This window comes from Mytilus californianus, unplaced genomic scaffold (genome assembly GCF_021869535.1).
Source record: "Mytilus californianus isolate M0D057914Y unplaced genomic scaffold, xbMytCali1.0.p SCAF_19, whole genome shotgun sequence".
NCBI classification, from domain to species: Eukaryota; Metazoa; Mollusca; class Bivalvia; order Mytilida; family Mytilidae; genus Mytilus; species Mytilus californianus.
Genome location: NW_026262667.1, coordinates 2217507 through 2243110, shown reverse-complemented (window position 1 = coordinate 2243110; position 25604 = coordinate 2217507). Strand labels below are relative to the sequence as shown.

General features: G+C 33.7%; 1 protein-coding gene across 1 annotated transcript; it reads right to left on the bottom strand.

Moving 5' to 3' along the window:
• LOC127727059 (helicase with zinc finger domain 2-like) lies at positions 1-23926 on the bottom strand. Its single transcript, XM_052234473.1, has 10 exons — positions 23872-23926; positions 18386-22028; positions 18074-18159; positions 17512-17649; positions 16053-16190; positions 15338-15933; positions 14760-14981; positions 11294-11450; positions 1847-2014; positions 1-418 (listed from the first exon to the last, which is right to left on the bottom strand). The coding sequence occupies exons 2-10, from the start codon at positions 21991-21993 to the stop codon at positions 276-278; spliced, it is 5256 nt and encodes a 1751-aa protein (XP_052090433.1). The 5' UTR covers positions 21994-22028; positions 23872-23926; the 3' UTR covers positions 1-275.
• Positions 23927-25604: the final 1678 nt, after the last annotated feature.

Sequence of the window (25604 nt, the reverse complement as noted above, 5' to 3'; positions counted from 1 at the left end):
AACAATTTGACCAACGGAAATTATCTTTCATCTCATTGAAATATTTCAGGGCATCTAAGGGCTTGATATATATCAAATATGACTTAAAAACGTATTTCACACTATAATACATAGTACACGAAGAATGTGCATTCTTTTAAAGGAAATTATTTGTATAAATTCAAAGCAATCTGTAGTAGTTGCATGCAGGAAAGGCAGACAAATAACTCATGACTCTCCGCTTATAATGGACATGCTTATCATTTTCAATGAGCTCTCCAAACTTTTGCTTTTCTTTATTCTTTTCGATTTTTCCTTTTCTTCTTCTTACTGGAACGTTTGGGTGGAAATTTTTCCTTATCAACAACACAACCCCGTCTACCATAATGAGTGATAAAACGTCCCCACACTTTGCTGCACATTAACAATTCCTTATTTCCTACAAAATGTAAACGTAAAAGATCACATGTAAAACTAGAAAAGCATACTACCAATTTGGGGGGCGGGCGGGGGATGGGGTATGTGAAATAAACACTCAATAACTTTCATGTGTCCGATGCGCTTTTCTGGATCTGCTTTCATAAAAAACGCTTAAACTTCAACATTAAAAAGTCAGGGGTGGGTAAATTCGTTGAAACGTTTGGAACTATGATAACAAAAAAAAGGCATAAACAGAATAGCAATATTCAAGGTCAATTTTACTGAAAAAGTTTGAACCCTAGTTTCTGAATACTAGTAATTTCTTTATTTATGAACGGGAAATTTTAATAGATATGTATTGTAGATCATATCAGTACTGAAGCACTGAGTACTGAGCTGATGATATCCCTCGGGGACTAATAGTTCACCAGAAGAATAGTGGAATTTTTTCATCCCAATGATCGTCCCGTTATATGCAGAAAGCCTGGCTGTATACCTTTATAAGCTATGTTGATTGGTAGTGTCACGTTTCATGCAAGTCGTTAAAACATTGCTTCGTCTTATGTTGAAGACCGCAAAGTCGATATGTTAGCTGTCTCATTGACGTTCACGAAATCTCCCATTTTATTCAAGTGTATGTTACATTTGAAGAATATATCTAAATTAACCTTCACAAAGACCGCTTAGAGCAAACAATTTTGAATGCCAGACCTGCGCAAAGCATGGAAAGCAATACAAATAATATAGCCTCAAAGGAAAGATAAATTTAAGCAATAATATGTAAACGATTTTCAAAAGTCATAAATCAGAACAGAAGAGACAAATCAAGGTAACAAGAAAAAACTTAAGAATAAATAATCGATACAGCCTCAAAATAATAGATGTAGTCATTTGTATTTTACTGATGTTCAAATATCATAAGTTGAAAAAGAAGAGACAAATCAAGGTAACAAACAAAAACTGAGAGAATCACTTTAACTTAAAACAAAAGTGTGATTGGGTGGGCATCTCCTGTCATGCATGCATATCCGCCTTGCTATTCCACAGTAAGTCAAAATGTCACAATCTGGAATAGGACACAGTCAGTATAATTACACATTAGACGAATATTCTGATATCAAAAGATATAAGACCGCAAAAAGATATGGTTATCAATTCGTGACGATGACCCTAAAATGTATGTAGAGTAGATTTCAGTCGTTTTTCCTCTTTCAAATGAATTTTGCTTGAGTGAAGTGGTAATATATGTTCATTTTACACATTTTGGTTGATGAATTATAAAATCCAAATATTCAAATGTTGCTGTAATATTCTTGCACGTATAGAATTAGCATAACTATTAAAAAGTAGTCGTGTTTAAAACAGGACAATTTTCAAAATATTCATTTTTCTTTTGTTTTACGTATCTTTTCCAGTTTCAATATAAGAAAATTGCAAGCCTACTTACCTAAAACAATAAGTCCTTTACGAGCCCTTGTCAAGGCTACATTTGCTTGGTGTTCATCAGTGATAAAACCAAGATTCTGCTTACACCAACCTAACGTAGGGTTTGGTTCTATTCTGTAATGTGGTAAGGATCTTACAAGGCTTATAATAACATAGTCCCATTCACCTCCTTTAAATACAGAATAAAATAAAATTGAGAATGGAAATGGGGAATGTGTCAAAGACACAACAACCCGACCAAAGAGCAGAATGTCTAAAATCTTTACCTATAAAGAATTTCCGGAAGAATAAGCAGTTCCTGCCTGACCAGTGGCACCTGTCATCTTGTTCTGAATAAGGTGTAAATCGATGATAAGTCACATTTGATGCTCTGTTGTTTAATAAGAATGCTCCTTGAAAATATCATAATGGCAAAAAAGAGAGAAGACCAATAAAACAGAGAACACCATTGCAAAACAAAAAACACGAAAAGACAAACAACGTTCTACAAATAAAATTGAGAATGAAAACGGGGAATGTGTCAAAGAGACAACAACCCGACCAAAGAACAGAAAACAGCCCAAGGCCACCATTGGGTCTTCAACACAGCGGGAAAATCCCGCACTCGGAGGCGGGCTTCAGCTGGCCTTTAAACAAAAATGTGTACTAGTTCATTGAAAATAGACGTCACACTAAACACCGAAACATATAAATGAAATAAAATAAAAAAAACATACAAAACTAACATTATTGAGAGCCAATACATATTATCCAAATATCTAAAAGTGATATTAAATTTTTTTATTAGATGTTGTTTCGATGGGTCTTTGCTGATTTTAGTCATAAACTGTAACTCAAAACAATACAGAAACAGGTCCGCAATAAGTGGTGCACAGTTAGTCCTCATTGGAATTCCGATAACTTGACAATATACGGAATCTCCATAGTGAACAAAAATGTTATCTAGTAAAATTTCAAGTGCAGTTATAGTATCAAAGCAGGTCCAATTGACATAGTTCTTTTGTTTGTTGTTACTAAAAAATGACCTAAAAGAGTTTGAACATATATATTCGCATTCTGACTTTTTAAATGCCCATTTAATAAGTTGTGTGATTTTTTTTCTTAATGAGATTATGAGGCAAAGTGGTATATAGGGTAGAAAAATCAAAACTTTGAACAGATCGAAATCACCAATATAAGCATGCAATTCATCAAGTACTTCCAACGATTTTTTGACACTCCAAAAGTAATTAATTCCACTATTTTCAAAGGCCTTATTTGAACAATTTATTACCAGGTTTTTTATTGTACCAAGTGTACTAGTAAGTAGAATAGACAGTTCAGTAGTGGAACAGTGGCTTGAAGTCGAAATAAATCTATATTTGTAAGGTGTTTTGTGCAGCTTAGGAAGTCAGTACATAGTTGGAACTTTCATTGTATTTGGTTCTGCTTGTAAAGAGGTAGCTAAAAGTTTATGTTTGTTACAGATGTCATTTTTCCGAAAATGGAGTCAGTTGGAATGTTGTAGATCGTGATTTCCCTTTGCAGAACCTCAATGTAAAATTTACGTCAAACAATAATGATATTATTGGCAGCTTTATCAGCCGGGACAAAAACAAATTCCTTGGCGAGTTCTATTAGCTTATGTTTGAAACCTACTTGGAAACTAATCTACAGCAAAGGAGTAGGCCCGGTAAGACCCCTTTTTGGTCCCAAAATATAGCGTTTTAAAAAATTGTTAAAAATGTTAACTTTTTGCTATCTGTTTGAAAGTTGAATCATTTTGTTACATAGATATGGGCTGTTTTTGACAATACAATACATGCAAAATAACAGAAATCTTACAATTTTAGCATTTGTTCTAATTTTTAAACGGTTTTTGTCTAAAATGGAAGTGGCCGCACTTGTGTTCAGTCTTGATATTTAAATATATGTTGTATTTGATGATAATACATAACATATAAAAAGGTTGAGATCGGACACGTATGCGGCCACTTCCATTTTAGACAAAAACCACCTGAAAAGTGATGTTTTGTGGCATACTTGAGAGATTCTTCATATTTAAGCTTGAGTTTGAGCGTCTTTAATGACCAAACCAATAACAATGTTTTACACAAACTAATTGAATCGACTGAAGTAGACACTAAAGTGTTTAAAAAATGTCAAAAAACTTTCATCAGATGTTCTTCAAATTTTAGGCCAAAATTAGCCCTTACCGGACCTTCTCCTTTACATCTGAATTCAACAACAAAAGCAAACAGGTGCTCCTAGAACGGCGCACAGATAGAGAGAATATTTTTTTATAATTGCCAATGAGACTACTATCCATCAGGGACCAGATGACGAAGACGTATGCAAATATAGGTCACTATACGACTATTGGACCATATAACATCCTTACTTATATATATTATCATCTGAAAATGATTCAACAGATACTTCCGGATCACTTGAGACACCCTCAATTTTTGGTGGGACTCATGCTGCTCCGTCTTCAGGCCTTTTTTTTATTTACTGTTTTACTGTTTTGTAAATTTGTGCAGTATAGTCAAGTCAAGTCACCCAAGTACCCATATTTCAGTGTGTATCTCATATATCCAAATGAACTTAATATTAAGGTTCTATCGAAACCTCAAGGTATGCATCATATCTTGATCTTGACTTCATACTAGAATCTATTATTTTCTACATAAAAAAATGCCTGTACTAAGTCAGGAATATGACAGTTGTTATCCATTCGTTTGATGTGTTTGAGCTTTTGATTTTGCCATTTGATTAGGGACTTTCCTTTTTGAATTTTTCTCGGAGTTCAGTATTTTTGTGATTTTACTTTTTACAAACGTCATGATTTCAACTTTCAAATTGTCAACTTCCCATTTATCAGCTGTAAAATACCATCTGACCAATCGTATGGCGTTTACATATCGCAGTTGATCTGTTAAACTTGTTCATGTTCACACTAAAACTACTACAGAATTATGGTGCTGAACGACATTACACAAGTTTACGGTCCCCATCACATATTTGTTAACTGATACGATGCATCTGTTTCTAAACTCAATAGCGACAAGTTTTCGTGATCTTAGAATTTCAATAACAGAATAGTCGTCTGATCTGTTGTTAAACCAATAGTGTCCTATCAATGATTTGGACATTCCAGCAGCGCCTGCATTTTTGGAATATATCTCCCAGTTGAAACGATATTCGAGATCTTGCAATTCCTATTATGATTCCCTTGATAGAGGGTTACTTAAACCAAGATTTTCAAGTGATGAAGTTAATAGCATACCTTCAAAAGTTTTATGGAAGCTATCATGAGTTGGTTGACCGTTATTGAATATCTGTTTTACAGATGACATCGGATATGATCCAATTGTCGTAACTATAATCCGTCTTCTACATACTTCGTGACATACCCCAATAATACTTATCACCGGGTTTGTACGTATACGATACTCACGACGGTTACCACACGTGGAGCAGGATCTGCCTGCCCTTAAAGAGCACCTGAGATCACCCCTGGTTTTTGGTGGGGTTTGTGTTGATCAGTCTTTAGTTTTCTATGTTGTGTTTTTTTGGTAGTATTTTGTTTTTGCCATGACATTATCAGTTCGTTTTCAACTTATGAGTTTGATTTTCCTATTGGTATATTTCGCCCCTCTTTGAATGAGTGTGGATTCGCATGACGAGTGATGCATGCATCACAAGAGACGCTTACACTGTCGATGCACCCTCTTTGACTCCTTTTGGATGCGAATCCCTCAATTTTTGTTGTTTACCATGCATGTATCCTTTTTATGGATTTAAGAACATTGGAAAACAAATGTTGCCTATGATTTTTTTTTAAATATATAATACGACTAACGACACTAGCTATAGGGTGGCAGGTTCTGTAACACCTGAGGTTACCTCCGGTTTTTATGAGATTTATGTTGATTTTCTGTGCAGTGCTGTCAGAAACTGCTAGTAGTTTTTACTTTGCATATTGCTGTGTGTTTGTTTATTCTACATTGGCTAGAGGTATAGGGGGAGGGTTGAGATCTCACAAAACATGTTTAACCCCGCCGCATGTTTGCGCCTGTCTCAAGTTAGGATGCTCTGGCTTTTGTTAGTCTTGTATGTTTTTTTTTAGTTCTATTATATGTTTCGGAGTTTAGTGTGACGTTCATGTTCACTGAACTAGTACACATTTTTGTTTAAAGGCCAGCTAAAGCCCGCCTCCGGGTGCGGGATTTTCCCGCTGTGTTGAAGACCCATTGGTGGCCTTGGGCTGTTTTCTGCTCTTTGGTCGGGTTGTTGTCTCTTTGACACATTCCCCGTTTTCATTCTCAATTTTATTTGTAGAACGTTGTTTGTCTTTTCGTGCTTTTTGTTTTGCAATGGTGTTCTCTGTTTTATTGGACTTCTCTCTTTTTTGCCATTATATTTTCAAGGAGCATACTTATTAAAAAACAGAGCACCAAATGTGACTTATCATTGAATTACACCTTATTCAGAACAACATGACAGGTGACACTGGTGAAGCAGGAACTGCTTATTCTTCTGTAAATTCTTTATAGGTAAAGATTTTAGACATTCACATATAAACAACTATATTAGCCTGATAATAGCTTGTTCATTCATTAATAGAATTGGGACAGGCACGTACAGAATGTAGCTGGCACCCAACAATCCACCTTACATATGACAGTAGTGTAGCAGCCCAAAAACATAACAAACTTTAAAAATCAGTTGAACAGGGCTCATCAGATCGATACAAAGCACAAAAACACAAATAACACAAATTAGTCTCGTAGTAACTGATTGCTAGTTTAAATCCAATAACAGCTAATACAAAATCTATCGTAGACTCAAATATGAATTAGTACACATCCAACATCCGATGGATTTAGCGTAAAGACGCCAAAAACAGTCGGAGAAAGCTGTCACCTTGTACAATACCAACATATAGGTATCGATAGATTGTAGGACCGTGAGTGTACATTTGTACACCAATAATATTTAGTTTGGTTTTAATTTATTGATAACTAAATCAATAGTTATACTGATAAAAACAATAAGCTTTTAAGATAAGTTGAACCAAAGGATTAATAAGTTTACCCGGATCGTATCTAAATTGTTAGCCTCAATAAACAACAGCACCATAAAAATTAGGATGTGCTATCCTGTTTGTAATAAGTTTTCTACAGGTATAGCTTAACTTCAAACTAAGTTAAGCCCAGGTTTTTACAGGTTTCGTGTTTCATGATCTTTAATTTTCTGTGCTTTGTTTTGTACACTGTTGTTTGTTTTTTATGTGGCGTCAACACATTGCTGATAATGGCTCCCGTTTGAGATCAAACAGTTCTACGACGCAAAAAGTGAAAAAAAAGTCGGATTTCAATCCTCTATGATCGGAATGTCCTATCATTGTATGAACGCAGTCGAATACGTTCGTAATAAAATCCTACGAATCAAGTATGATCCAATGAGGTCGGTCAAGCATTTCCGATAGTTAGGTGCTTCCCGTTACATTCGGAATATCTAGCCGATTTTGTTTTTGTCGGATTACAATCGTGACTTTGTTCTGACAGATTCTGCTTAATCGTATCAAAATCTGGCAATTTCCTGTGTTGTCTGGAAGGTGTTCGGAGAAACGGGCATGATCTGAAGACATCTGATATTGCAGTTTCTTTCCGATTTTGTCCAGATTGAGTCCAGATCCTGCCGAATACGAACTGATTGTATGAAAGATACAAATTGGATCAGAATTTGGCTGAAAACTGCTAAATCGGGACGCTTCTTAAACAATATTTGATTGTCGTGATGATATACATATGTTTACAAATTTTAAAAATATAACTTGAATTTCCAGCTACGAATATTTCACTAATCACAGGATCGTGATCAAATTTGGCAAATGTTAACGGGACTGGCTATATCAATTCATGAACGGCAGTAAAAATCTTGACTATGTGACTGATGTTCATGCAATTTTTCCTTTGTCTTGGTGTTTCTTTCTTTCACAAACTTTTTTCCATTGTATGTTGTTGTTTTGACTGCATTTAAAGGTAAAATATTACAAAACTATGAGGTATTCTCCAAATATCATACCGAACCCACTTCCCCTGTTGCAAGACAATTCAAAGGGCATAATGGTTAAGGTAGTTAAAGTCAGAATATTGACCTGCACTTTAATGGTAGCTGGTTATGTTGCAATAAAATTAAAGCCTCTTAATTGTTCAGAAAAATCTAAAATGATAATTGTGACATAAGTGAATACCATATCCGATCCCAAAATATCATGGTAGCAATGGTATGATATCCCACTCCTAAATAAGCTTAATGTAACATATAACCGTGGAATTGTAATTGCAGTCAAAAATCATACTCGACGCATTTCATAATAGGAAGTTCTATTGCAACAGTGAAACTTGATAGCTTTAAGTATAATATTTAAGTAATCAACTGTATTCACTTGTTTGAATGTTTCAAAGAGCAAAACAATGGACATAGGTGCTAATGTTTAATTATTATAACAGGTGAAAACATGTCGAATGGATCTTAGATAATCAACAAACTGTTATTTAGGACGCACACATACACATACCGCAAATTTGCACATCTAACTCTGATTGTCTAAATTATATATATATATATATATATTACAGTGCTTATTCGGTAGGTTTTGGCAATTACTACAACAATTGCTCAACTAGTTTACCAAATTGCAGTTTGAATTCATCACCACAAACTAATCAACTGGTGAACTATTTCAAGTAATTGCTTCAGTGATATGTTGTTAGTGTGAAGTGTGTGCAGTGAAAAAAACAAGTTATACTTACCATTCAACTGCAGTTAATTTTTGTCTATGTCATGAAATTTAAATAAACTAATGACTTAGTATAATATGAGGTACTGGTTTAAAAAGGTCTAACTTTGACATAAAAACTTCTATCCTAAATAAATTTCATAAATCATTAGTTCAAAACATTATTTGTTTTTTGTCAATAATTCATAGCTTTGTTTTCTAACAATTATTGAGGTAATTGCGTAATTGTAATTTGGATATTTTTTTTAAAGCAATTACTAATCTGATAATAATAAAGGGAAATACATAAAATTATATTCAGAAAAATTGTGTTCTGTCAACTATCAACTTCCTTCATATTGACATTTTATAAATAATTTGTTCTAAAAATTATTTCAATGATTATTTAACTATTATTCTCTGTTCTTAAAAGAACACACAAATCTATGTGTAAGATGATTCAAATTTAGAAAAAAAAATATTGAAAACATATTATGGAACACATTCAAAGTTGTATAATCATACATATTCTTGTGTAAATTAAGAGGGTATCACCAGCCCAGTAGTCAGCAATTTCGTGTTAACATGAATTATCATTCAGATGGTCAAAATTATAAATTAACTGTTTTGCAAAAATCTGAATTGTAAAAAATACTAAGGATTTTCTACCCCTTGTGGATTAGATTACTTATAAGCAGTATTTGTCAAAACCTTTCGGAGTGTCGTTTCCTCAATGCTCTTCAACTTCCTACTTAATGTGGCATTTCAATTTTTTTCATTCGAGCCTCACTGATGAGTCTTTTCTGTTGCAGTAGACAAAACATGTGTCTGGCGTACAAAATCATTAGCCTGGTATCTTTGATTAAATTTATTTTTACAATGATTGAATTAAAATAATTTCCCTCTAATGCCAGCAGATCAGTAATTCTTATAGAAAAAATTATCCAAATAACAATTACACAATAACTTCCTGTTAGAAAACAAAGCAATAAATTATTGACTAACCAAGCAATTGTAAGAACTAATTATTTATACTATTAGGATACAAGTTTTCATGTCAAATTCAGACCTTTTTAAACAAGTGCCTTATATTATAGTAGGTGATTGTTTAAATTTCAAATTCATTACACAGACATTAAATAACTGAAGTTGGATGGTATGCATTAATTTTATTTCACAGCACTCACTTAATACTAACAACCTTTCACTGAAGCAATTAGCTAAAATGTTTAACCAATTGATCAGTTTGTGGAGATGAATTCAAACTGCAATTTGGTAAATGAAAAGTTTGAAACATTCGCCCGGACAACATGGACAACAGATAAAGAATTTGATGATGAACGATTGAAATAAATGCTGCAGAAAACACATTAAAAGCTAACAACTTGTTATTGTTGGCATTTGTTTTTATATTAACCAATGGAAGTAGGTTTTTTATATTGAAGACTAGATCATCAATCCAAATGCCATATCTTAAGATAGTCGGTAAAATAAATTCGTTACACAGTCTGCTAGTGACCTAATACGATTTATATAGGGTCTGTAAATTCCATATGAGGTTCGAGCTTCAATCTCAACCCCTATGGAATTTACAGACCGCATATATATCGTATTAGGTTACTAGCACACTGTGTAATTAATAATATTTATTACATTGGTTGCTCAGTCTTTAGTTTTCTATGTTGTGTTTTGTGTACTGTTGTTTGTCTGTTTGGCGTTGTCAGTTTGTTTTCGACTTATGAGTTTGAATGTCCCTTTGGTATCTTTCGCCTCTATTTTACAATAAAATACCGTGATTTTCCAGTTAAATAAAAACCGATAAGTTCACATGTTAAATAAATCCGATAATTTCATTCCTTTGACGTCATGTTGAGACATAATCGATGACGTTGTATCAAAACGAATTGGGAATGCGTAGAAAAAGATGTAGTTCCTTGTATTTTCTACTTTATTTCCATTAAAAAGTTGACGGTCAATGTAATAAAAAGAATAATCGAAGAATTCTAATATCGAAAAATATAAACTCGTGACCGAACAACACTGATGATTTACTCATGAGCTACACGCATTCGTGCATTAATGTGTTGTTCGGTCACTGGTTGAATATTTTGACTTATTCAATCATTTTAAGATAACTTGGAGAATAACTGTGGAATTGTAATTGCTGTCAAAAATCATACTCGACGTATTTCATGATAGGAAGTTATGATTACACTGTTTGGTCCGTTTTGGTTTATGAGCTCTTCATTCTATTTATTCAGCTTTGGATTTTTTGTATATTTTGGGCTCGAGCATCACCGAAGAGACATATATTGTCGAAATGCGCATTTGATGCGGACAAATTCGTACCGTTGATGTAAATACTTCTATATTTAAATTCTTTGATTAATTATTTCATAAATGTCTTAGGCTTAATACCATAGCGTCTTCAGTACTCTGTCTAGTGAGTGTATTAAAAGGTGAATTATCAGACATTTTTGAATGATTAACTAAACATTGAATTCTTTAAAACTCTGTGCTTTATTTCATACTGTTTTCACTTAAAATATCTCCAAGCCCCAAGGAATGTCTTCTAGCATAATATGTCAATTGTATTTCATTTTGAAATTGACTTCACAGAAAAGATTTATATATTTAAAGTGGTCCTATGTCTGATTATAGTACAAAAAAGTGACAAACCTTGACTGGCTACAACTGTATTCACGTTAAACTTTATAAACTTTTCTGCTTTCAGAGCTTTCCTCATCGCTGTACACTGGGCATTATACTGACTCATAATATTGATGTATTCTGTATCTATCAACTCTTCATCAACCAGATGTTTAAATATTTTAACCTTAAAATGATAAACAAATTTAAAGTATTATAGACTGTTTTTTTTTTTTTTTTTTTAAATGAATAAGGTTCATTCCTGAAATCATAAGGTAACTATTATCTGCGTACGTTTCTGTTACTTAAAATCTTAACTATTACAGCGCATTATTTCTAAGGTTGACTTAGTCTATTGTGGTTGTATATCAATTATAATTGAATACAATAATTTAAAAACTACAAAAATAAAAATCTAAAGTGTGCCATTCACATCTTGATACTATTGAAGCATTCTGACACTGAAATGTTTGTACCTATTGGGCCTGAGAGTCATTAGGCTGTAGTCATACCAAACCAGTAGAATGAATTAAACATACGATACCGATTTCAACAGGTGTTCAGTTCAACAAGTCATCAAAGATCTGCTTTCTAGTATTTTTTTGAAACAATATCAGTTGGCTTAATACGAATTTGAGGGAGGAATACAAATGTTAGGGATTTCGGATTTTTAAAAATGATATTCATCTTATTCTAGAGGTGGCGTGAATCAGATGTGGATACTAAAAAATTCCAAAGATCTTTTAGAGTACATACAATCTAAGACTCTTTCATCTTGCAACAGTATTAAAACATTTGACTTTTCTACACTTTACACAAGTATTCCGCATTCCAAACTAAAAGACAAATTGAAAGAGTTGGTATTGATTTGTTTCATAAAAAAGAATGGCCAACGTAGATACAAGTATCTTGTCTTAGGGAGGGATAAATCCTACTTTGTAAAAAATCACTCTGATTCAAACAAAAAATTCTCTGAAACTGACATTATCAAGATGCTTGATTTCTTGATTGACAACATATTTGTTACGTTTGGAGGACGTGTTTTTCAACAAACTATCGGCATTCCCATGGGAACCAACTGTGCCCCTCTTCTTGTTGACTTGTTCCTTTATTCTTATGAGGCTGACTTTATACAGGAACTTCTCAGGAAAAAAGAAAAGAAGTTAGCAATATCCTTTTCTTTACTTTCCGCTATATAGATTATGTTCTCTCACTAAATAATTCAAAATTTGGTGATTATGTTGAACGCATCTATCCCATCGAACTAGAGACAAAGGATACAACAGATACAGTTAAGTCCGCCTCATATCTTGACTTACATCTAGAAATTGACAATGGGGGTCGGTTGAATACAAAACTTTACGACAAAAGAGATGATTTCAGCTTCTCAATTGTGAACTTTCCTTTTCTATGTAGCAACAGTCCCGCAGCGCCTGCATACGGAGTATATATCTCCCAATTGATACGATATTCCCGGGCTTGTATTTCCTATCATGATTTCCTTGATAGAGGGTTGCTGCTCACAAGGAAGCTATCAAACCAAGAGTTCCAAATGGTGAAGTTGAAATCATCACTTCGTAAATTTTACGGACGCCATCACGAGTTGGTTGACCGTTATGGAATATCCGTTTCACAGATGATAGCGGATATGTTCCTAATGTTGTAACTACAATCCCGTTCCCTTTCCCGAATGTGACCTAACGAATTAGACTATTTACCGGGTTTGTACTAACATGAGCAACACGACAGGTGCCACATGTGGAGCAGGATCTGCTTACCCTTCCGGAGCACTGAGATCACCCCCAGTTTTTGGTGGAGTTCGTGTTGCTTAGTCTTTAGTTTTCTATGTTGTGAAATAACAAAAATACCGAACTCCAATAAAAATTCAAAACGGAAAGTCCTTTATCAAAAGGCAAAATGAAAAGCTCAAACACATCAAACTAATGGAAAACAACCGTCATATTCCTGTCTCGATACAGGCATTTCATTATGTGGATTAAACCTAGTTTGATAGCTAGCTAAATCTCTCACTTGTATGACAGTCATTTTGGAGTTCATGCGCAATATAAACCCAGTGGAAGTAATAAAACACGTCATAACGATTTCAATGTGTTTGACATGTTTTTCTGAAATAAACTGCATCAGTTACTCTTAGATTAAGGCGAGAGTGGTTTACCGTTGTTCAAAATCTTGTAAATCGATTTGGAAGAGACAAATCAAGACAAAAAACAAAAACTGAAGGAAGCGCAAAACTCCAAAAGAAGGGAGACCAAGTGCGATGACATTGTAAGCATCGCGTGGTATGCGTGCATCACCTGTAATACTCAGTAAAAGTGTCACAATCGGGAATAGGACACCATGGATAAAATTACAGATCAGACGACTTTATTGGTATCTAAATATCCAAGACCGTGAAATCATGTCGCTAGTGCGTTGAGACACCGACATATCGTATCGGTCAAACAATTAGTGATGGTGACCGTAAAACTTATGTAGTGTGGATTTCAGTTGTTCTTTCTAATAACTCTGTTTTTGTGTAAGAAGCACAAACTTGTTGATGAAGTCCGTATAGTGTGATGATTCACGAGTGTAATGTATTAACAAAGATATGTAAGCGCTAAACGAAGGAGCTGAGGGTGTGTTAATGCTGAGAAATGGGAAGTTGACAATTGGAAATTTGAAATCATCACGTTTTTCATACATTCTAGTTTGAAGTCGTCCGTCTGTATCAATATCGATGAAAAGATCAAGATTTGAAGCAGACCTTCTTCTTTTTGTGGTATTCTTAATTTCACCCTATGAAATGTGGGTTATTGAATGACAGAACATCATCAATATATTTGAAGGTGAAATTAAAGAACTTAGCAATAATTTTTTCTTTTATCTTTGAAAAAGTTCTGTATGAATTAAGAAATAAGTCGGCAGTAGTGGTGGTGCACAGTTAACATTTTTCAAACTGAATACATAAATAGTTGGGATGATAATATCTGCTGGTGAACTGTTGTCCCCGGGGGTATCACCAGCCCAGTAGCCATTAGTTTGGTACTGGCATGAAAACACGGATTTTATTTTAATGAGATTTGCTTTAATGTTTGAATTCGGTTTTGGATTTTTTCATATTAGGCGTCGAATAATACTTAATAGACATTTGTACTGTCAAAATGTAGATTTGGTGCAATAAAAACCTGTATAGATATTGTTTGACACATAACCAAATAAAACAAAATTACTCGATATTACAGTTTTTACCGTAGGTTTAGTATAGATACACTATTCTACCTTTATTTTATTTACATAAACTATATTTCTCAAAAGTAACATATAAATAAAATAACTGGACGTATAGTAATAGGTTTCAACAGAATTGCTTTTTACTTCTAAAGTCAACTTTGCTGATGGGGTTGTACGCAAATGCAAGTATATGCATTATCAAAACAAGTGCTAACATGATAATTGTAGAATAATTGGTTGGTAACTTCTATTTTATTTTGCATACCGCATGTTCAATCTCTTCTTGGTTACAACAGGACTGTTCATTTCCCTCCTCTGTATCAAAAGGGAGGTAATCCTCCTTACCCATAACATCACAAAATATAACCGGAATACTTTTGTTTATCCAAGATCTCAGAGGAATATCGGTCATCCACCAATTTGATTGTTCTGTTATCAGTTTATTGAAATAAAACTGCTCTGAAGCAAAAGCACAAATTTCAGGATTCTGTAAAAGAAAAAAATGTTAAAACTTTCACAAGTAACCGTTTAGATTACATCAAGGTATCGGGATACCTTTGACAGGATGACCACACATGTTTTGACGATTGATGACATAGTTTTTGGCACAAAGGCTGCAGTTAAAAGTCAAATATCGATAATCCAGATTATTCAGTTTCTTTATACTAGAAAAGTCTACGTACGTTTGAGATTGTACGAACTGCATCATCGAAGAATTATTAACATTACTTGTATGAAGAACAGAAATCAGAATCAAGCTACAGGAAATTAATAAAAAACACAAAGATAAGATTTCAATCGGACAATCTATAATATTTATAAGTGTTGTTACAAATTGCATACCATTCTGTATTGTGAAGTTAATAGAGTTGCCTTTTTGGCATATCTTTCAAACAAAGACTTTTCTAATCCTAGTTTGGCGGCGTCAGTAGACATTACTATTGGTCGTAACTGTTTGTGATCACCAATAAGAACTACTTGTTCAGCTCTGGTTGCTATGATGGCAGCTATACTTTCGGGTTCTGTACACATTCCACACTCGTCAATGATAATTTGGAAAATACGTCCCCTTGTTCCTTTAAGCAGCTTAGGGTTTGTCGCCATAGCTGTTGTACAAAAAATTATATCTTGATGCTTGACCTCCTCATTAACAGCTTTTGATATTAGGTTTCTGTACTTTTTAACAACTTTATAATCAACTCCATCTGGGTTTTGCTTGAATTGCCGGTCAAAATCTGCAATCTCTTTCTGGTAAGGCTTTCCAAATTGTCTTATCAATATATGCATGGATACTTCACGCAAATGTTCGTCAGCTTTTGATCTTTCTCCACGTGAAATTTGAGTTTTTCCAGGAATGGGATAGGCGTCGTCCTCAATAGAACTTCCATACCATCGAACCATTTGAGGACATTTATGCTTTAACTTCCACTTTATCCACCCTGCCAAAATCATAGAATAATGTATTCATTATGAGTGAGAAATGCACAGCTTTTGGTAAAATCTTAATTATAAATTTTAACAATTCATTATTTTTGCAGAACTTGACTCTAGCACTTACTTGCCACCAGATCTACAGATTTGTTTGATGGACCACAGAAAATAATCTGTTTCTTCTCATTGCCCATCTCCTTCCATTTAAGGTTGATTTGATTAAACAGGTAAACCAGCTTGATACCTGTATAAGTCTTTCCAGTACCTAGAATGTATAAAATGGAGTTATGTTTTTTACAATTTTTAAACTTGATTTTCAATTGAATAGAATGAGAAATATCGTCACATTTGGTGCGATATGCTGTGTCCGAAGATCTCCGATTTGGGATATATGTTTTTTCAATGTTAGAATATTAAAAAATGCATTGGCTTCGAAAAACGTAGAAAATGTTCCGAAAACATTAATCTGTCTACAAATCTCTATTTATATTGGTGATGGATAATTATATCTGTGCGTATATCAAGCTTTCTTGAATGAATGTGCTCCCTACACATAAAGTGCTCCAACAGAGGAATGACACGGGGTATAACCACCGTACACTTAAATAATAATAGGGTCACCATCTTAGTTTTTACAGCATACATTATTCAATGTAGTGTTCTATGTGAAAGTATACCACAAAACGACAAAATAAGCGTAACGTAATCGCGTTTTTTTTTGGCATTTTTTTACCGCCAACTAGGTAAAAAGTAAAATAAAAAAAATACTGAACTCCATTGAAAATTCAAAACGGAAAGTCCCTTAATAAATGGCAAAATCAAAAGCTCATACACATCAAACGAATGGCAAACAACTGTCATATTCCTGAATTGGTACAGGCATTCCTTGTGTAGAAAATGGTGGATTAAACCTGGTTTTATAGCAAGCTAAAACTCTTTCTTGTATAACAGTCGTATAAAATTCCATTATATTGAAAACAATGTGTGAGCAAAACAAACAGACATAATAGGTAAAATGTCAAGAATTGGGGTAGCACTTTGGTTAATACACCAAAAACGAAGTTGGTGACCGGAAATTTATGCATCAACAACATATGATTTTTTTAAATAAAACCTATTGATTTTAAATTTGTAGACTGGATAATTTTAGAAAAATTTAAGAACGTTTTTCGCCGTTCACTCATTTTGAAAGAACTTAATCAGTAATATTTTAGAAAAAACAAAAGATTATTTTTTCTATTTTCAATTATAGTTCAACTAGCCAAAGTTGTATGCACAATTTTATAAAAATATGTGACATGTGCCCATTTACTGACCCTTGACCTTAACTGTTATAATCATGTTTAGGTATCTTCATTAATTGTGTTATACCGTATGTTGAACTCTAGCAGTATTTTAATTACTGGTGTCGTTGTGTCTGTCTCGTTGACTTTATCAAATATCTCGTTTTACTCTAATCAATAACTTAAATAACCTAAATATATAACTTAATGTCAGTTCTTACAAATTCATAAAATTCTATCAACTTTTGTTCGTATATAGATTATTCCAAATAGAGTAAATTACAAATCAATATAGAATATTACCTGGTGGACCCTGTATCAAACTAAATGATGATGTTAACGCCCTCGTTATAGCTTTATACTGCTCTGTATTGTTGCCAACCAATCCTACATACCGAACCTCTGGTTTGGTATGAAAGCCTAGTTTATAGTGGTCTTCATCTGATGACAAAGATTGTGGTTAAAAAGAGATATTTATTTAAGAGGATATTGCTGCAAAGTTTTCATGTTTTGTTCATTGAAATGATATATGCTTTAGACATTACAGCTTAATATGCAAATGATCATCCGGAACAGATAGATCAAGGGCTTACTCATAAAATGATTATCAATCATCACATTCAATGTTTGCATGGATGATATTCCGTTCCTAATCGTAACTCTACATCATATGAAGAAGTAAACTAAAAATTTACTAAACATGTGTATCTAAAATGGAAAAATACATTTTGTCGTCTTTTGGTCGTTTTTCGTTATGGCATTGTCAGTTTGTTTTCGACTTATGAGTTTGACCATCTCTTTGGTATCCTCCCTTTATCTTTTTCAAACGCTTGGTCAACATAAATGTATACCTGTAACAACTTACCAAGTTTTGGCATCGCATTTCCCGTTGCTATAGATTGTGCAAGAGCTGTGGCTTTATTGAGACACTGTAAAACTGCATCAATTCTCCTGAAAAATCATTTGATATAATGCGATAGTATTGACCACTTTTATCTTTATCTTTAACAAATAAAACTATTATTATTTTCATTATTTAAAGCTTTAGACTCTATTTTTTATGAGTCAATATGATTGAAAAGAATAGGTATATTGAAAACTACTCCAACAATTAAAAATTTACTAGTATATAAGGCTTTCATAGTTCTTTTTTTTTAAATTAAACAGTTTTACTTACTGATCTGCACTGGATTTGAATATGATTTCAATGCTGCACCTTTTTTTGCTATCCTCTGTCATTAGTTCAGGAGGAACCGGTTTGCTATCTTTGTGAATCCTAAATATGAAATCAGTTTTTCCTTTTCTTATTTTTGCTCTACAAATTTTTGCATGCGCCATCCAAATGAAATAATCGCTGGGTGCAATATTTCCTTTTTTCAAATCCCGTTTCTCTGTGGTTGTTTTAAAAATCGGACACTTGATACAAAGGTAATCTGGACTGGCAATTTCATTTATTCCTTCCTCGTTCTCTTCGTCGACAGCTTCTTTTTCGGCAAGAAACACACTCAAAGTAGCTTTATTTATATCAATATTCCGTTGATCACAAAATTCTTTGCTAAATGAAAATTTTCCTTCATGCTGTGATAGAAATTTTACAGGAACATCGTTTATTGTCGCTGTATTGCATTTTACTGAATTTGAAGCTGATTCCATTTCTATTAATGGTCTCCATGTCCTAAGATAATCGACTATACTATTATACCTCTTTTTTGACGGAGAAGTTGAGTATTGCTCTAAATATTTTACAGGGTCTTGGACATGTTGGAAACAATGCTTGACATTATTCGTCATATCAAATATCTCGATTTGTGGAATGAGTACACCCTTTACATATTCGGCAGACAGCTGAAGAGGTACTATTTGTTGATGATTAAAGGTCATAGTAAACTGACAGCTTTGTAATGTAATTGGTCCTTCTCGCACCTCAGAACTGACATCTCTTTCTGTCTCGAAACATGATGGTACGTTTCCTAGAAGCTTGTCGACGTTTTCCTTCGAATCTCCCAATCCAATATCGTTGATGATTTTTCGTAACCTTTTCATTTTTTCCTTTGGACTTTTTGCTGAGGTTAAATTTTCCAGTATTACTTTCCATTTCCTTTGCTGTTGGAAAAATCCCCGGTTGTGTGGATTCAACCTGTAACTATCCTGCTTTATTTCTTTCTTCTTAATAGGGGTATATCCATCGAATGAGTATAACCTCTTTTTCCAAGTCAGCTCTAAAATTTTCCTTCCAGTTAACGTATCTGTCTTGAATTCTGGTTTCTTCAAAGCATTTAAACAATTTAGTTGAATGTTTTTTGAACTTTTTGGTAGAGATCTATGACCAGGAAAAACAACGGATATCTCTTTCTCAGAAACAGTTTTAACAAATCCATGAAAAATTTGCGGCTCTTCGGTTAATTTGTATCCCCATCTTAACGCTCGGCAGTGTTTTTGGTATTTCTTTGCTCGCCTTGTCACTTCATTCAGATAATGACACATTTCGGAAACCTCATCTTTTGTATAGCAGGGACCTTTATTATTTAAGGCACAATGCAGTAGCCGGTGAACGATTATATCTGAGTATCGTCGAATTGGTGATGTAAAATGAGTGTATGGGAACATGCTTAGTGTAAAATGAGAACCATCTTGCTTTGGATGTATTTCACCTGAGCATTTGTATTCAGCTCTTTCTTGGTATTCATACCACTCCTCCAGTGCCAAACATGAGAATGGATGTAGTTCATCACAACCTATGATTCGACTTGCCGCTGTGTAATCTTTTTGTTCGATTGCTAATATTATTTTCTTCCAAACCCAATGCTGATACATGAGTAGCTTGTCATATTTTTCAGTTTGAGTATTATCTATTGTAAGCTTTCGATCATGCCATAATGATGGAGACGGTCGAATTTCCTGTAACTTTAGTATTAAATCAGCATAATATTCATGTGATTCTAGCCATGTTTTCACATGCTCTGGATTCGGTGGCTGCTGTACTCGGAGAGGAATACAGTCTTCAAATTTCTTTAAGAGAAATTTCCCTATTGCGTTATTGGCAAGTATCATGAACTCTTCCACCAAATAATGAGCCTCCCTTGTATCTATGAAATCATCATCATCGTCGTGTTTTGATATTGGAGAGTAAAATAACCCACTGCCCAATCTGTTAACCCTTTGGTTTTTAGCTAGGTTAAACAAGCCATGAATTTGCTTACATAAAGAATCTGTATGTGTTATTTCAGCATTCAGAATAATGCTTTGAACATCTCTATATGAGAGTTGTTTTGTTGATTTGATGTAACTTCTCTGAATTTCAGTTTCATGCTTTTGGAGACCATCTTTTTTTTTAAAGGTAAAAAATAAAGATATCGAAGGTCTCGTTTCTCCAGGTATTAAACTACATAACTGCGTACTTAAAGGAGAAGGCAACATATGGTGTGGAATAAAACCATTGCCGGGATAATACGTAGTGGCACGTTCATAGGCTTCAATGTCAATATCGCTACCCTTTTCAACGTAAAAAGTTACATCTGCAATGTGTACACCAACCCTATAGGTATCATCTAAATCTTCGATACTTAAAGCATCATCCAAGTCTCTTGAATTTGATGGATCAATCGTAAATATTTCCAAACCGGTTAAGTCTATTCGGTCTTTTTTAAATAAAAGAGGCTCATCCAATTCTAGCAACAAATTCAGATTTTCAATTGTTTTTTTCTTGTACATTGTAGGCACTTGATGTTGTAATTTCAAGATTTCAATCCCGGAATGTAAGCCGCTTTTTGCATTTAAGATTTTGATAACTGCACCGCGTGGGTAAATGTCATTCCAGCATATCATGGCTACCAAAAAAATGAAGTTCTTTTTTTCTCCTGGTTTGATAGTAAAGAGTTCTTTGTGTTCAAGTTCTTCCTTCTCTGCATCATACCGGTATACATCAATTTGATAATTGTTTGTACAATTGTTATTCAGTATATGAAGTTTTGGTATTGTTTTTGAAACTGGCAACATTAAATGATATTCCGATTCATCCAACATGCAAACAAAGACAGGATGGTTAACATTTGGAAAATGAATCCGTTTTATAACTCCTTTTATCTGACCATAAATTTTCAAATTCTGGTTGGGTGTATATGTAGTAAAGTTCCGTCTTGAATCAATTTGTGCGTGGCTTTTGTATTCTTCAATCTCATCCTTTAATATTTCAACGCAAACTTCATCGTCATTAAAAACCTTGCCTATTTTGGACCTTCCAGATATTTCTATTTCGGATATTTTGTCAGAATGATCGATGATTTTGCATACTGCTGTGTGTGCAGCCTCGAGTTTAACTTTACAGGTCTTGAATTTATGAGGATTTCTTTGACAAAGTTCTTTTAGTTTTTTAGTCCCGTAAAATTCTTTGTATTGAAATATGTTTTTCTTTTGTCTTTGAATCTTTGTTTTTAAATGCTGGTCTAAATATTTTTTTGATAATATTATTCCATTTTTTAACCACTCACATTCGTTTAACTCATTGGACTGATCCCTTTCATATATCTGTACACTCTGCTCGTAGTAATCGATAGGTTCACTTTCAATATCTTTTTCATCATCAGCCAATGTATTATCAGAACCAATCCAGTTGTCTTTAGTCAATTTGTCAAATTCTTCGTCGCTTTCAACATCAGAAATGTCATGACCTTTTGGTATTTGTATTGTTTCAACTAGCTTCGATGAGCTAATACATTCGTTTGAGCATCCCGTGTCCTTTGCACTCATAAACCTCTTAGCTTTGGTACCTTTCCACGAAGTTGACATTGTAAAGTATTCCACAGTTTTATGTTCTCTTTTCGCTGAAAAAAGAAAGTACATTTCAAATTTCTTTGTGCCTTATAAGTGTGTAAATTAAAACATATATGAGATAAAAACATCCCAAAATTACAAATTTAACCACTTAAATAGTAAGATGCAGGGTACGAAGATTAAGTCCGCTCATGGTAAAAAATGAGGACAAGATAGTTAATAAAGACGTTCATACGAACTACTTTCATTTTGTAAACAAGACAAGAAGATAACTAGAGGATAATCAAGAAGTATAAGTCGACAAAAACCATGGCAAAACACAACAAACGACGAAAGGAAAAGACACATAACATTCTACAAAACACTATTTAGAAAATTAAAGACTTGGCAACAAGAAACTTCACCAGCGCAGTTAATAAATTTGATGTGTACGTAGAGTTTTTTTTCACATTCATCAGAAACGATAAAAACACAAACAATTTTAAGCCAAGAATGTAGAAATACTTCAATATTTTCGAAGCTATTGAATCAAAAGGGTCCTAAATGTAAAACAAAACCATCTGAGTTTATGTCACCTTCGTGAATGAGCAACATTCCAGCAGCGCCTGCATACGGAGTATATATCTCCCAGTTGATACGATACTCCAGGGCTTGTATTTCCTATCATGATTTCCTTGATAGAGGGTTGCTGCTCACAAGGAAGCTATTAAACCAAGAGTTCCCAGGGGTGAAGTTGAAATCATCCCACCGTAAATTTTACGGACGCCATCACGAGTTGGTTGATCGTTACGGAATATCCGTTTCACAGATGATAGCGGATATGTTTCTAATGTCGTAACTACAATCCCGTCCCCTTTTCCCAAATGTGACCTACCGAATTAGACTTATTACCGGGTTGGTACTAACATGAGCAACACGACGGGTGCCACATGTGGAGCAGGATCTGCTTACCCTTCCGGAGCACCTGAGATCACCCCCAGTTTTTGGTGGGGTTCGTGTTGCTCAGTCTTTAGTTTTCTATGTTGTGTTTTGTGTACTATTGTTTGTCTGTTTGTCTTTTTCTTTTTTAGCCATGGCGTTGTCAGTTTATTTTCGACTTATGAGTTTGAATGTCCCTTTGGTATCTTTCACCTCTCTGTCATTAAACATATATGTATATCTGACGGAATAGGAAATTCTGCAATTGTTCAACATCTCATATAAAAACAATTTAAGGTTTGTATTTTTTTTTTTATTATTATTATTTAATATGTAATAGTTAGAATAACATGATTGGGATTACCTTTCACGTACACATTGTCTATCTATTTAAACCGCTTTTTATCCCCCAAATTAAGACAATACAAGCTCCCATTATAAGCTGGATTTCTTATCGTGTGGTAAGGAAAGGTTAGTATCTGCAGCCGTATATGTGATAAGTGTCATTCTACCTTATATAAAAATGGGTCAAAGTCGGTTACGGTCAACATCTGTAAGGACATGTAGTGATTTGAACAGTTTTCTTCAAGTATTTGTAATAACCTCGCTTGTTTACAATCTACCGAGACGTGGTACAGTTGAAATTTATGGGCCTACTCAGGGTATTTGTTTCTCAACATACATCATTAACTGCCAACAAATTAAGGGAAAAGTGTTGTTCCCCGTCACTTTGAGAATATAAATAAACACATTTTTACAGGCTATCGATGTATACATACAACATTATCCGAGTTCCCGATTTCCATTCAAAATAATCGATCTTGTTTGGTCAGCAAACCAGATTATCATTGCGCTATTGTAATGCAAAGAATTTGGTTATCCTGTACAGCAGATTTAGATTAGTGTTACCTATTTCATCGGCAGTACCGAGATCAGGTTATAAAGTGTAAAGAAATATTTTAAAACACTACTTACGACGATGTCGTTTCTTTCTCTGGTAATTTTCTTTTACTTCTTTAGCTTTAAGTCTTTGCTGTAATGATTATCGGTTTCTAGTATTTAAAAATTTGAAATAAAACACTCCAAAATAATTCTTTTATATCTATTGCAGCTCAAAATGAATGGTTATGAACACCGTGCACTTAACATACTGGGGTATAATAGGAAACACCTATGATAAACTAACACTTCTTCCGCTGTGGATAACAGACGCCTTGTATCCAGTACTTTTGTATTGAAATAATTCAATTGATATATTTTGTAGCAAGTAAAATAGCATTGAGGTATTCTACAAAAGATCTTCTTAATATTTCAAGTTAATCTTAGAAATCAACAGTTATTGTCAATTGAAAAATAAGAGCTAAAAAGAAAGAGGTGATTCTATTTCGTATTTGAACTTTCAATCTGTATGTTACCACATTCAAGCAGCGTTTTTATGTATAATATATATTTCTCCCACTCGATATGGTTTTCAAGGGCTTGTGTATTTTATCCTTATTTCAGAAATAGAGACTTGTTGTATACAAGGGAGCTTTTTGACGTTGGAGTAACTTTATGAACTTTGCTCATCCTGATATTTGTTTTGAGGAATGTTGTTTTGATATGTTTCTCTTTTTTTATACAATTATGCTGTCTCTCTTTCATCGATGTGAGATTTTTCTATATCTCATTATTTTTTTCTACAGGAAAGATACTGTACTAGTAGAACTCAATGAAAGATACGGTGACTTATTAACAGGCGATTTGAGCTATTACAACAACAAAATTATTAAGGAGATATATTCATAAGTAGTGATTAAAAATAATAACCTGTTTTATACCAGTATAATTAGAACACTTTACATATTCATTGTCGCTATCCACGACTTCCTCTTCTATGTGTTTTCGTTCTTCCTCTATTGTGTTTATTCGATCTACTAACGAGGTAACAGCATCCTTGTCTTCCTGCAAACAAGGATTCGGCATAATTCTAGAGTTTGGGAAAACGTAGTTTCATACAAGCAAATATCACAATAACAATTAGGCACGTGTGAAATAGCCATTCTTCACAATTGTGTATCATCTAAGTGTTAAGCTATCTTGACTGTTTCCTTCATGTAGTAAGACTCTGTATTAAACACACATTTTACTGGGATGTTTGTAATCATTTACATTTTTTTTTCCAAAGGAAATTAATTTTCCTGACGATTACCCCATGTCCAACAAGTTTTAAAACTTATGCAATTGATATATTGTTTCAATGTTCCCGTCCGGAATATACATTAAATATATGATACGGAATTAAAAAAAATCATCTGCATTCTTTTTGCTACAATAGACGTTTGCATTCTATTGTTTTATACGTAGTACTATCAATAAGTTATGTGCACGCAATCTTTTCTCCTTTGGCAACCAAATGTCCTGCTCAGACTGAGAAAATATATATCAACAGCATGAAATCATTCGAAAATTAATTTCAGTTTTATTAAAAATTTGTCCCCGAATTTTTTAGATCATTCCTCGTACTCAAAAAATCTTATCAGCAATTAGTTTAATCATTGTTAAACTTATAGAAATGAGCCAGTTGATAAAAAAACAGTCAATCGGTTTAATACCAATTACCTCCTTTTTATTTTCTATGTGATTTCATTTTATTTTGTTTCTTTCTTTCTTACTTTACCGGGGTTGTTGTGTTGTTTTGTATACTATTTCTCGGGTATTTGTCTCCA